This window comes from Leptidea sinapis, chromosome 29, assembly GCF_905404315.1.
Source record: "Leptidea sinapis chromosome 29, ilLepSina1.1, whole genome shotgun sequence".
NCBI lineage: Eukaryota > Metazoa > Arthropoda > Insecta > Lepidoptera > Pieridae > Leptidea > Leptidea sinapis.
Window position 1 is genome coordinate 6,267,849 of NC_066293.1, and position 13,407 is coordinate 6,281,255.

At 37.1% G+C, this 13,407-nt stretch overlaps 1 protein-coding gene and 1 non-coding gene across 3 annotated transcripts in view; one reads left to right on the plus strand and one right to left on the minus strand.

Moving 5' to 3' along the window:
* The window catches only part of LOC126973453 (ATP-citrate synthase), a 96,202-nt gene that overhangs the window by 67,429 nt on the left and 15,366 nt on the right, over positions 1-13,407 (plus strand). For both annotated transcript variants that reach the window (XM_050820717.1, XM_050820716.1), the window contains exons 9-16: positions 277-434; positions 1,142-1,304; positions 2,500-2,667; positions 3,791-3,914; positions 6,758-6,855; positions 8,841-8,939; positions 10,390-10,505; positions 12,895-13,035. In XM_050820717.1, coding sequence (XP_050676674.1) covers positions 277-434; positions 1,142-1,304; positions 2,500-2,667; positions 3,791-3,914; positions 6,758-6,855; positions 8,841-8,939; positions 10,390-10,505; positions 12,895-13,035 — 1,067 coding nt within the window. The remainder of the gene's footprint in view (positions 1-276; positions 435-1,141; positions 1,305-2,499; positions 2,668-3,790; positions 3,915-6,757; positions 6,856-8,840; positions 8,940-10,389; positions 10,506-12,894; positions 13,036-13,407) is intronic.
* On the minus strand, positions 5,589-5,661 carry Trnar-ucg (transfer RNA arginine (anticodon UCG)). The gene has a single exon. It is a non-coding gene; the product is annotated as a tRNA-Arg (tRNA).

Consider the following 13,407-nt stretch of genomic DNA (forward strand, 5'->3'; position numbering starts at 1 on the left):
GAACCGCGCATTATGACCACGATAAAAGTAGACTGTGACTAAAACAATATCTCCTGACTCGAGCCTAGCAGAAATCTCTTAGAAGAAGCGATTCACTCGATTGTATGAAACGTGCAATCATTGATATATTGACAGACGTAATTTACAGGCGTAAGCTTAGTTCTAAAGTGCTGTAATCTCGTTTAACTTCAATGGTGAAGTCGGCTCTTAAAGTTATAAACTTTTGCCCCCTCAATGAAAATAATTTAAATATAACTTTGACTTTGAAAATTGTAGGTGTTGATAATTGGGGGTGGTATCGCGAACTTCACGAACGTGGCGGACACGTTCCGCGGGATCATCACTGCTATTGAGACGTACAAGGACGCGCTAAAACAGTACAACGTCACTATATTCGTGAGGCGAGGGGGGCCCAACTATCAGGAGGGATTACGGTGAGTGTGCACACGCCTTTATGATGCACTTTAGGTGGGACATACGAGCGGTGTGAGTAACTGGAGTATATTTGTTAGACGAGGGGCCCAACTGTTAGGAGTGCTTACGGTGTGTGCACACGCCTTTATGATACACTTTAGGTGGGACATACGAGTGGTGTGAGTAACAGGAGTATATAGACGAGGGGCCCAACTGTCAGGAGGGCTTACGGTGAGTCTGCACACGCCTATATGACAAACTTTAGGTGAGACATACGAGCGGTGTGAGTAACAGGGATTATATTTGTTCGACGAGGGGCCAGAGTATCAGGAGGGCTTGCGTGAGTGTGCACACGCCTTTATGATACACTTTAGGTGGGACATACGAGCGGTGTGAGTAACAGGAGTTATATTTGATCGACGAGGGGCCAGAGTATCAGAAGGGCTTGCGTGAGTGTGCACACGCCTGTATGATACACTTGAGGTGGGACATTCGAGCGGTGTGAGTAACAGGAGTTATATTTGTTCGCCGAGGGGCTCGCGATGAGTGTGCACACGCCTTTATGATGCACTTTAGATTCAACATACGAGCGGTGTGAATAACAGGAACATTATTTTTGTAAGACATGCTATACAGACGTTTGAGTTAGAGGTAACGTTTCTTAGACTGAGAGCATTAGATGTGTGTCAAATTTAGAAACAAATTAAATTTGTACATGTGCTTACAGCCAGATGCGAGAAGTAGGGCATCGGCTGCGTATCCCGATGTACGTGTTTGGTCCCGAAGCGAATATGACCGCCATAGTGGGGTTGGCATTGGGACAGCATCCCATCCCAGCCGATCACCAACTGGACTACGCGCCCAAACAGCTGCCGAAGCCAAAACCAGGGGTAAGCCGGCAGTATATATATTAAATCAAATCAAAATCACTTATTCATGTAGATGTAGATTATACTAACGAACTGCCCAAAGAGCTACAAGAAATGTACATAAATACCACGAAAAGCTTTAAAAGATACTTATATAGGTTGGTATAGAATAGGTTTTAAAAATAAACTGAAAATTAAAAATGAATGGCTCTAAGGTACCCAGATAAATCCGTGAGGTTTTCGTGGTACTTATTTCATAAAAATGTTATGTATTTATTCTGTATTGGCCAATAAACTAAAAAAAGAAATCAAGGAAATGACACTTATGAATGTCAAAATTTTTTAAATTCACTAAAAACTTCGCGTGATTTTCAAACAATCTCTAAGTCAATGATGTTCTATACATATATACAAATCACGTCGCATAAAAACAAGGCTGAAATATGGAACATGCCATAAATTACACCATACATTGCCGTTGCATTTACTACAGTTGGTTACAATATTATTGGTCAATAATCAGCAATGTAAAAAATTTATTCAGTTCAGGTTCGATTCGGACAGTGACAGTTGACACACGACTCGACACGAAAAGTGTGCTAATATTGTCTTTATACACACTTTTGCCGTTCCGCTATCAGACTGCGAATGATATGTCCATAGATAATACACTATATACTAGAGATAGATGTTCAAACTAATGTTTTTATTTTGTAAAATCAGTGTACTCACTACCCAGGCCAAGAGATGGCGCTGCGTTATTTTTACGTTCTTAGAGTACCGTCGCTAGATGGCGCTAATTATGTTTATAGTTTTTACTATTGTTGTAGACCGTATTGAATGCATATTGAATATTGATGTTTGTTTTGTGTGGGTGGAAATTATTATTCGTTTATTGAGTTCAGCAGTCAACTTTCAATAAGGAGAGGCATTCAATGATTTCAAAACGATAGTCGAGTCTTGTTTTAATAAGTAAATTAAGTGAGTTTTTTGCTATCACTAGCTCCATCTAATCAATCTATCATGTATGTTAAATTATCGCCATATGGTGAAGTACCTAATAGAATAGGTGGCAGCACTTTCAATGCAATTTTTTTTCATGTGCCAATGAAGGGAAGTTGCACCCCCCTGATATGTCCTTATATGTGTATAGAATGTCAATGCTCTAAGTATAAACTAATTTGCAAAACATTTTCAAATTTTTTTTATATTTTAGCCGGAGCTAAAGGTGGAACTGCCAGAGTTGACAAACTCTCTGTTAGACCTGGTCTGCTCCCAAGCCAGCACAAGGATGGACTTGGGCCAGCAGATATCTACAGCCAGACCTCTGTTCACGGATAGGACGAAGGCTATCGTCTGGGGGATGCAGAACAGAGCTGTACAGGTGAGGACAATATCAAAATAAGGGTCGAGACGAGCAAGGCGTTCAGCTGATGGTAATTGATACGCCCTGCCCATTACAATGCAGTGTCGCTCAGTATTATTGAAAAACCCCAAAAATTCTGAACTTCTTCTTGAACGAATTCATGTTAAGTCTCATTTGCCCAGTAATTCCACTAGCTACGGCGAACTTCAGACCGAATTACAGTAATGCTTACACATTACTGCTTCACGGCAGGAGTAGGACATCCTGTGCAAAGAGCCTCCAACTGGTTAAATGTGTTTTTGCTGCTGAAGTCGACAGGCTACTTTCTAATCACACCTATTTTGCCTGGTGGGTGGACTGCTAATCTTGAAATCCTAACTCCTCAAGGTAGTTTATCACACCTGTATTTTCGCTGTGCTTCCCCGGGGCATAAAATAAATTGGGAAGTCCCAGGCCCAAGGGCCGACACCCTTGAGAGGCGACTAAGGTCATTTACCATGGGAGGGTCCGTTGTACAGGATGCCGGCTAGATTATGAGCACCACAACGACGCCTTTTTCTGTTGAAGCAGTAATGTGTAAGCATTATTGTGTTTCGGTTTAAAGGGCACCATACCTAGTGTAATTACTGGGCAAATGTGACTTAATATCTTATGTCTCAAGGTGATGAATGCAGTTGTAGTGCCGATCAGAATTTGGCTGGATTGCATTGTAATGGGCAGGGCGTATCAATAACCATCAGCTGAACGTCCTGCTCGTCTCGTCACTTATTGTTATAAAAAAAAAAACTGATGTCACCTACGACCTTGGGGAGAGTTCTCGGTGACCAGGTGTTTGATCTTTAATTGTTTTAAGGATTAAAGAGTTGTAATAATCGGACAGCCTGGCACTAGATTGTGATTATTTTATAGCGATAGAAATGACTGTACAATATTTAATATTTTTATTGAAAAGAGCGCAAAAAAAGAATGCTGGGAGACTTTTTGGAGCGTCATTTGTTTCCGAAGCGGTAGTAGTATCTAGTAGTTAGAAAATCATCAAAAATAATTCTAAAGGAATCAATTTTGAGAAAATAAATGCCTTTTATGCCTTTTTATGTGTCTGTTATTTAGCATTTCTAAAGACTGTGTAAATTTTTCACAGGGTATGCTGGATTTCGACTACATTTCTCGACGAGCAGAGCCGTCGGTCGTCGCTATAGTATACCCGTTCACAGCCGACCACAAACAGAAGTACTACTTCGGGAATAAGGAGGTGTTTATACCTGGTAAGTTTAACATTATTAACATTATTTAGTTAAGTGTAAAAAGAAAAAAGTGAGATACGAGTAAATTAAAATTTTAAACTATACATGAAAATTTATCGTTTTACAATTTTTAAACGCTATTTCGGGTCTGTGGATGGAACAGAATACTATAAAAATCGCGATACAAAATTTGAATGTATTCAATTTGTTATGTTTTTAAAGTGACAACCCTCACTCCTAGGATTAATACACAAATAAAATTCAGAACGGTTAGCTCAGTGGTTTAGAGCACCGGCACGGAACGCCGGAGGTCGTGGGTTCGAATCCCGCATCGTTCATAAAATTTTGTTTTTCAAATTTTATTTGTGTTTGAATGTATTTTTAATGCTGAATCATAATAAAAAAATGTCATAAAAATTAAAAACAAAAGGGCTAGGTCACCCTTATCATTTAGTGGTATGAAATATAAAGATGTTGAAGATTTAATATAAATCGGTTAAGCCGCTTCGGAGGAGTTTGGCTCTTTTTCCCATTAATTTTTAAGACAGCTATAGAATTATTCTGCTTTTTGCTTCGATTTATCTACAATTGGACTATTGTGTTCGGCACTCATTCTTATAGCTCGTTCTCAAGCCCTGTCGCGTTTATGAACCGCAATATCTTCTTGAAGCGAGTATTACAAACACCGTCTGGTATCAAGGTGTAGTCACCAAGGATGGTGTTACGCTTTTTTCTATGCTATTAAGGGACAAGACGAGCAGGACGTTCAGCTTATGGAAATTGATACTCCCTACCCATTACAATGCAGTGCCGCTCAGGATTCTTGAAAAACCCCTAAAATTCTGAGCGGCACTACAACTGCGCGCGTCACCTTGAGACATAAGATGTTAAGTCTCATTTGCTCAGTAATTACACTAGCTACGACATTACTGATTCATGGCAGAAATAGGTGCCGTTGTGGTTGGTACCCATGATTTAGCCGGCATTCTGTGCAAAGGAGCCTCCCACTGGTAACAAAGCTTATGCATTAGTGGGCCGCAATCGCAGAGTAGATGAAGAGGCGTTTCATCAGCCTCAAGGCCCCCTTTCTATGCTTGTGATATTAATTTATAAGTAGCCTAATCTTCCAAACGAGCACTATTGATTTCTGCCCAGATTCAATATCTTACATTGATACTCAAATAAAATTTGAAAAACAAATTTTTATGAACGATGTGGGATTCGAACCCACGACCTCTCTCTCGCCCCGCACACCTTGACACGAGAATTTTATATATTAGATATAAAGTTCTCATATCGCGGTGTTTGTAGTTTAACTCCTTCGAATCGGCTTGACCGATTCTCATGAAATTTTGAGTGCATATTGGGTAGGTCTGAGAATCGGACAAAATCTATTTTTCATCCCCCTAAATGTTAAGGGTGGCCCACGCCAAATGTTTTTTTTTAATTTTATATGTCATTTTTTTTAAATTTGTTTGATTATGAGTCAGCATTAAAAAATACGTACAACTTCAAATTTTCACCCATCTACGATCAACAGTTACTTTTGTATCGCGATTTTAATATCGGCAATAGGTACAACGTTTGCTGGGTCAGCTAGTTTCAATATAAAAAGTGAGATAGAAATTTTTCAAAATAAAATATTTCTGTCGATAAAAAGTATGATAGAAAATTTTAAAAATAAAATAGTTCTGTCGACCGTGACAGGACTCGAACCTGCAATCTTCGGATCCGAAGTCCGACGCCTTATCCATTAGGCCACACGGTCTTATCAGCAGGGTTGAAAGATACGTACAGTTAGTTAAGGGTTATTTGAATTTTTTTTATGGTAATAAGGGACGAGACAAGCATGACTTTCAGCTGATAGTCATTGATACGCCCTGCCCATTACAATGCAGTGCCGCTCAGGATTCTTGAAAAACCCAAACATTTTGAATTTGAATATTGTGTTCGCCACATTGAGACATAAAATGTGAGATCTCATTTGCCCAGTAATTTCACTTTTTAATTTCAAACTACAACCGCCCTCGTATTGCTTCGGTTATCAAAATAAAATAAAGTTTTTTTTTATTTATTATTAATAGTTTTAAGCAAAATGCTCCAAAGGAAAATATAAACAAACCTAATTAATTGCTAAATATTTATTTTAATTTCTGAGTCCCTATACAACGCATGCATTATTTTCAATACCAGTGCCGGGGTCCTTTGTACAGGATGCCGGCTATTTTAGGGGTTTCTCTCGCGAGAAGTAGTAATGTGTCAGCATTATTTCACCAGTGGGAGGCTCCTTTGCACAGGATGCCGGCTAGATTATGGGTACCACAACGGCGCCTATTTCTGCCGTGAAGCAGTAATGTGTAAGCATTACTGTGTTTCGGTCTGAAGGGCGCCGTAGCTAGTGTAATTACTGGGCAAATGAGATTTAACATCTTATGTCTCAAGGTGACGAGCGCAATTGTAGTGCCGCTCAGTTTTTGGGTTTTTCAAGAATCCTGAAAGGCACTGCATTGTAATGGGCAGGGTGTAATTAATTACCATCAATTGAACGTTCTGCTCGTCTCGTTCCGTATTGGCATAAAAAAAAATATATTGTATTTCGGTCTGAAGAGAGCCGTAGCTAGTGAAATTACTGGGCAAATGAAGTCTCAAGCTGACAAGCGAAAATGAAGTACCGCGTCTCGCATTCACTCTCTGTTTGACGTCGGTCATACATTTTCATAAAAAAAAATACAACTATCTCGCTCACGCCTCGCCTCGCCCGCCCGCTATCGGTTTGTTCTGGCGCGATACAACTTTCGGTCTGTTTAACTTTAAAACTCATATCTTAAACCATAATATCATGTACTTATAAATGAATATTTCAGTGTTCAGTGACATGGATGTGGCAATGCGAAAATACCAAGAGGCGACAGTGCTTGTCAACTTTGCATCGTTGAGGTCCGCTTTTGACAGCACAATGCAGGTATATTATTTTTAATTATTCATTAAGCGAATAAGTACTACGGTGAAAACAAACAATGTAACCTGATGTAAATTAACGACAAATACCACTTATGCCACATAAGATTTTATTATATTTATTACTGCTAAGCATCGTGACTAGAGATGGGCCGAATATTCGTTTTATATTCGGTATTCGGCCGAATATTCGGCTTAATCACCTAATATTCGGCAAAGTGATACTCAAAGTTTTTACTGTTATTGACCCGTGTATTATCATGATTTGAGTGTACAGTGTAATGAGGTAAGTATTTTAGAGTATAGTTTTCTGTTTTTGTCGTCACTGAAGCTTTATTTTCAATTAAAGTAGGTTGAATAAAAAGATAATAGCTTAATCCAAAATATAGGTATCTGTAATCTAGCTGTTTTGGGATTAGGCTGCTGTGTAAACTCTTTAGAATAATTTATTATAATCAGGTCTTAATTGAAGGAAAATAAACAAGATATTTATTTCGATCAGTCTTAGAATAGCTTAATCAAATCACAACACCTTAGTAGATTATGAATGATATTTTTTTCTAGTTTCTACTCAGCATAGAGTCGCAAAATATATTTATTGATATTAAACTTTTAAAGCTATCCTATTCAACCAATATAGTTCTTTATAAAGAAACTAAGTAATTTGTTTGCACTTTTCAGGTTGTAATTTAAGAGATCAATCACTTAATCTACACATTAAGAGTTAGGAACTTAATTATAGTCTACTGAGATATAAGTCACATATGACATTTCATATAATTATTTAAGATAATTCAAAATGTCCGACCGAATCGGTTCGGTTAAAGTTTTACCGAATATTCGGCCGAATGTTCGTATTCGATGAAACCCATGTTCGGCCCATCACTAATCGTGACTAACAGGGTTCGGAAAAGTCGAGAATAATTCTGGCATTAAATTATTACTAAAAATAACACAAAGGTTTTGAATTTGATCCCAAATGTTACGTATCTCTTCCGGGGGTAATACGTCACAACAGCCGACCAATCACAGCGCGTCATTTCATGGGACGGGGGTATAAAGGAGCGGTTGCCGGCTCATTTGATTCAGTCTCGTGCCAGATTTTGGCGAGCCAACATTACCTGAGGATGCCTCGTGTTGAGGCGAAACACGTGTCGAATTGTGTAAAAGATAAATATTGGCGGAATTAACACTAAAGGAAACTCAAAACATTTGGATAATTATGGTTATCCGCAAAGTAACGCCTACTTAAATAAATTTACTAAAAACACACTTATAGTTGAATCGCACTGAATGTTCACTTTGATCGCTCAGTTACTATTTAATCAATTAATTAATTAAGTCGAACTCTATATTCCACATAAGTATTATTCTCGAATGATATCGAATACAGTTCGCACTGAATGTTCACTTTGATCGCTCAGTTACTATTTAATAAATTAATTAAGTGCAACTCTATATTCCACTAATTAATTGAGTGAGCTTCTATATTCCCCGTAAGGATTGTCACTAACCATTCGGCTTTAGTCAATATACTAGCTGACCCGGCAAACGTTGTTTTGCCATATAAAGTATAATTCACGCGACAGTTTTATAAGTAATAAAATATTGCCTATATTATAGCCTGTACATCATTTTGTTCTATTGTCAATAGTTTTTGCAGCGCACGCAAAAATAGGTTTTCGATTTTACACCTTGTGTTACAAAATAGCAATTTTATTACGGATCCCTAATTTTGAAAAAAAAAACATAGCCTATAGCCTTCCTCGATAAATGGACTACCCAACACTGAGAGAATCATTCAAATCGGACCAGTAGTACCAGAGATTAGCGCGTTCAAACAATCAAACAAACACTGCAGCTTTATAATATTAGTATAGATTTTTTTGTAGGCCTTTGTCCAGCAGTGGATGTCCTCCGGCTGAAATGATTGAATAAATGAGTTGTATAAAAGCGTGGATGTATTTTTGTTTTCATTTTGTGTTTCAGGCCATGCAACACCCACAAATACACACGATTGTTATTATTGCCGAGGGTATACCAGAGAACATGACCAGGAAAATTATCAAATTAGCCGATATCAGAGGAGTGAGTTAATAATAATTCTTATATTCCTTATGTTCTGAATAGACATACTAAACAGTTGATCTGTGAAGGGCCATTTTCTAAGTAACTCCTAGGGACATAAAATTTTTTATGTCAGTAAGGGATGAGATGCGCAGAAAGTCCAGCTCAGTTTTTCAGTAATTGATACGCACTGCCCATTACAATGCAGTACCGCTCAGGATTCAAATATTCTCAGTGAAATTACAATTGTGCTCGTAACCTTGAGACTTAATAACAAGTAATTTCACTAGCTACGGCGCCCTACAGATCGTAACACATTAATGCTTATACATTACTGCTTCACGGCAGTAATAGGCGCCGTTGTGGTACACATAATCGAGCCGGCATCCTGTGCAAAGGAGCCTCCCACTGGTGAATAGTTATACTAATATTTGTTTTATCTGTATTCTTTCTGCTAATTTTTTTTTTAAACTTATTTATTTACAATAAAATATTTAGAATTGATTTGAAAAAAGTACAATTGTCAGAAGTGTAACTACTTTAGCAAACTTACTTTTAAATGTCGGTCTTATCTGAAAATTAAAAATAATTTGAAGTTTATTATTATTAAAAATAATTTATGTGAATTATTAAAATATATTTAGTTTATATTATATGATCACATGTTATTTGTAAATATTAAAATATCCTAATCTTCAAAGGAATAAATAGAGAATCATTGAGAGCAAAGTTCAAAGAAATTAACATCTTTACTGTTGCTTCTCAATATATTCTTGATAATGTAATGTATGTTCATAGGCACATAAGTGAATTTGCCAGAAACTGTCATAACCATAATGTTAACACCCAGAACAGACATAAACTGATGATGCCTACTACTCGGCTAAGTCGAGTTAGTAAGTCTTTTGTGGGGAGATGTATATGCTATTACAACAAGATCCCAGAAAATGTTCAAAACAAAAGTATTACGTTATTCAAAAGAATTGTTAAAAAACGTTTGTGTGGTAAAGGTTACTATAACATAAATGACTTAATGATACCACAGATTGGGAATGGAGCGACCGCCCTCAGGCTATTAAATAATAAGTTTAATTGTACAATGTTACTTTGTAAATGTTTCTTTAATTGTAAAACATATTTTTGATGAAAAAAAAAAGCCCGCTGAGTTTGTTGCGCCCATTCTTCTCAGGCCTGAGGCATTCATTTTGGAATGGGTTGTAGTTTTTTTTTCACATCCTATTTTGAATAAAAATATTTGAATTTGAATCTATCTACTCTCACTCTCGCTTCATGCTACTTTGTCCCTTTCTCACTCTCTCACAAGCGGTCACAATAGCTTTCGCCCACTTCTTGGACAAAAATGTCCCACATTTATGTCACTAATATTAGAATTATTGAGTTTAATCCTTGTTAAAATTTAACCCTTTAATTAGTATTTAAAGAAGTTTCACTTTAAAACTATTTCTTTTAGGTGAACATAATTGGGCCGGCAACGGTTGGCGGTATAAAACCGGGCAGTTTTAAGATTGGGAACACTGCGGGCATGATCGACAATATCATAGACAGCAAACTGTACAGGCCGGGGAGGTAAGTACTCTTGAGATATTCAATATATATAAAATCTAAAAAAAACTCCATTTATTCCAATTCAATTTCAATTTATTTATAAAAAAAATTATAAAATAAGAATACAAGTCTTACTTAAAAACACTGTGCCTGAACTAGGCAATCCTGTGTTTCAGGCGTAAAGAGCTGATATTAAAACTAAATAATCACATTAAAGAGGAACTTAATTAAGTAAAAAGGTGTTAATTAATCTACAGGTTAAGTATATAAGTAAACAATGTCTTCTATTTAACGAATACTAGCTAATACAAACAAAATATAGATAGTGTTTATTTTAATACTTTTAGTAATTTTTCTGTATCTTCATAGGACATATTTTGAATTGCTTCATGATTAGTATAGAGTCGGGGACCCAGTGCTCTGTGAACGGCTGGATCACTTGGCGTTGCGTAGTGACGTCGCTTCATTGTGTGTCTTCTACCGCATTTAGGTTTAAATAACTTTATTCTCATTAAGACCTATTGTCACTTACATGAGAAATTAATATTTTACAAAGTAAAGTAAAACAATGATTATGGTGGGTACAGAATGCAATTCAATGTTAGGCAAACAGATAAGACATAAAACAACCTACATATGTTATTGAAACATTTCATAATTATTGAGTATGTGCCTTTGAAGGCTCGCCTTAAAAGAAGTCAATGTTTTGGCATTTCGTATTATATATATTTTGTTCATTTATCACGGGGAGTGTTCCGAAGAGCTGTTTTACCTAATTCCTGCCGCCGAATCCCACCTTCGCACGACACGCCATAAGTTAGGATATCATCCTCACCATCTGGATGTGTGGTGGTCCTCCACAGTGCGGTTTACAAGGAGCTTTCTTCCACGTACTACAAAGCTGTGGAATGAACTTCCTTGTGCGGTGTTTCCGGGACGATACGACATGGATACCTTCAAAAAAAGCGCGTACACCTTCCTTAAAGGCCGGCAACGCTCCTGTGATTCCTCTGGTGTTGCAAGAGAGTATGGGCGGCGGTGATCACTTAACAGCAGGTGACCCGTACGCTCGTTTGTCCTCCTATTCCATAAAAAGATTAAGAATCTACTATGTTAAATATCGTACTTTGAACATTTTACTATTAAATAAATATTCGTAAAACTACAAATTACCTTAGTTCATAGTTATAGTGGTCGCACATTCTTGAGACGATGACAAGTGTTTTTATGTAGGTATATTATTTACAAGTTTAGTGTGAGCCACGCAAATATTAATCTACCTTCAATATTGAAAACAATTTTAGTTTCTATATTTTATGCTTAAGATTTGGTTTATTTAAGTATAATTTATGTTTCTGTTAAATGTGTAAGCATTCTTATCCGTTGGAAAGAGCGGTCTTCCCTAACACAGGTTCTGCGAACTTAAAGGGAAGTCCTGTTGCGTCAGTACGGTTTGCAGTTTCATTACACACTGCTCTGTAATAACTATTTTGTTTCTGATTTTCGATGTCTCTATATAAAAGTACAGTCTGTTTTTTTTACTAAACCCAGATACTTTGATTGTGTTGGCGCTAATGGCGCTGTTAGGGATCTGCCTGTCTTTGACTTCAATAAATAATTTATTGAACAACTGAACTTGAACTGTACAAATATTTATCTATACTAATATTATAAAGCTGCAGTGTTTGTTTGTTTGTTTGAACGCGCTAATCTCTGGTACTACTGGTCCGATTTGAATGATTCTTTCAGTGTTGGGTAGTCCATTTATCGAGGAAGGCTATAGGCTATGTTTTTTTTTTTCAAAATTAGGGATCCGTAATAAAATTGCTATTTTGTAACACAATGTGTAAAATCGAAAACCTATTTTTGCGTGCGCTGCAAAAACTATTGACAATAGAACAAAATGATGTACAGGCTATAATATAGGCAATATTTTATTACTTATAAAACTATCGCGTGAATTATACTTTATATGGCAAAACAACGTTTGCCGGGTCAGCTAGTTATTTTATAAAAGTGACTTAAATATGCTTAATAATTCAGTACTAGGTATTTAATCTGTGTTTGCGCTTTGAGTTCTTGAAGAGAGTGAGCTCGCTTAGTGTGGTTTTATTGTAGTTTCTTGCATCGCACTCGTAGTAGTCGTACTGTTCCCTTAGTTACCACCTCATTGTGTAGATGGCGTGCACACATTGATTTTTCATTATTATAATAATTATCAGTATCACAACACATCACCTTTACATCAATCTATCTTTTTTTAAATAGATTAATATGATGCTTGTTTTGCACACCGTACCAAGGCGACTATGTGACGTCATCGACCTCAGGACCGGAGATAATTTAACCGGTTAGTTATGTGTAAATGATTTATGCCGATTAATTAGATAATTTAAACATTTTTTTGTAGCGTGGCTTATGTGTCCCGGTCTGGTGGTATGAGTAATGAGCTGAACAATATCCTGTCCAAGCACGCGGATGGTGTATGTGAGGGCGTGGCAATCGGAGGCGACAGATACCCGGGCAGCACCTTCATTGATCACCTGCTGAGGTGAGCATGCCATACATACATACATACACTCACACTCACAATACACACACAGATACAATGATACTCTTGTGATGATGACAGAAGCTGTTATAGTTTGAAAATTATGATGTTATACATCTGTCGAGTATTTGTCAAGTAACGGGAGAGCGCACGAACTTACGTCAGTGAAACTAACAAGTCGGTAACACACTGATCTATTGTCAGCTGTGTCGTAGCGATCAACGCCGAGTCGCAGCCCGTACACATGGATAAATCAACAACTACATTCCCAACTCTTTTGTCAAAGAAATACAAATAAGCTATCCCCAAAATTAAAAACAACTTTGAGCAACATAAAAGAGAAAATCGCTGGATAGTACCCACTGTCATAAA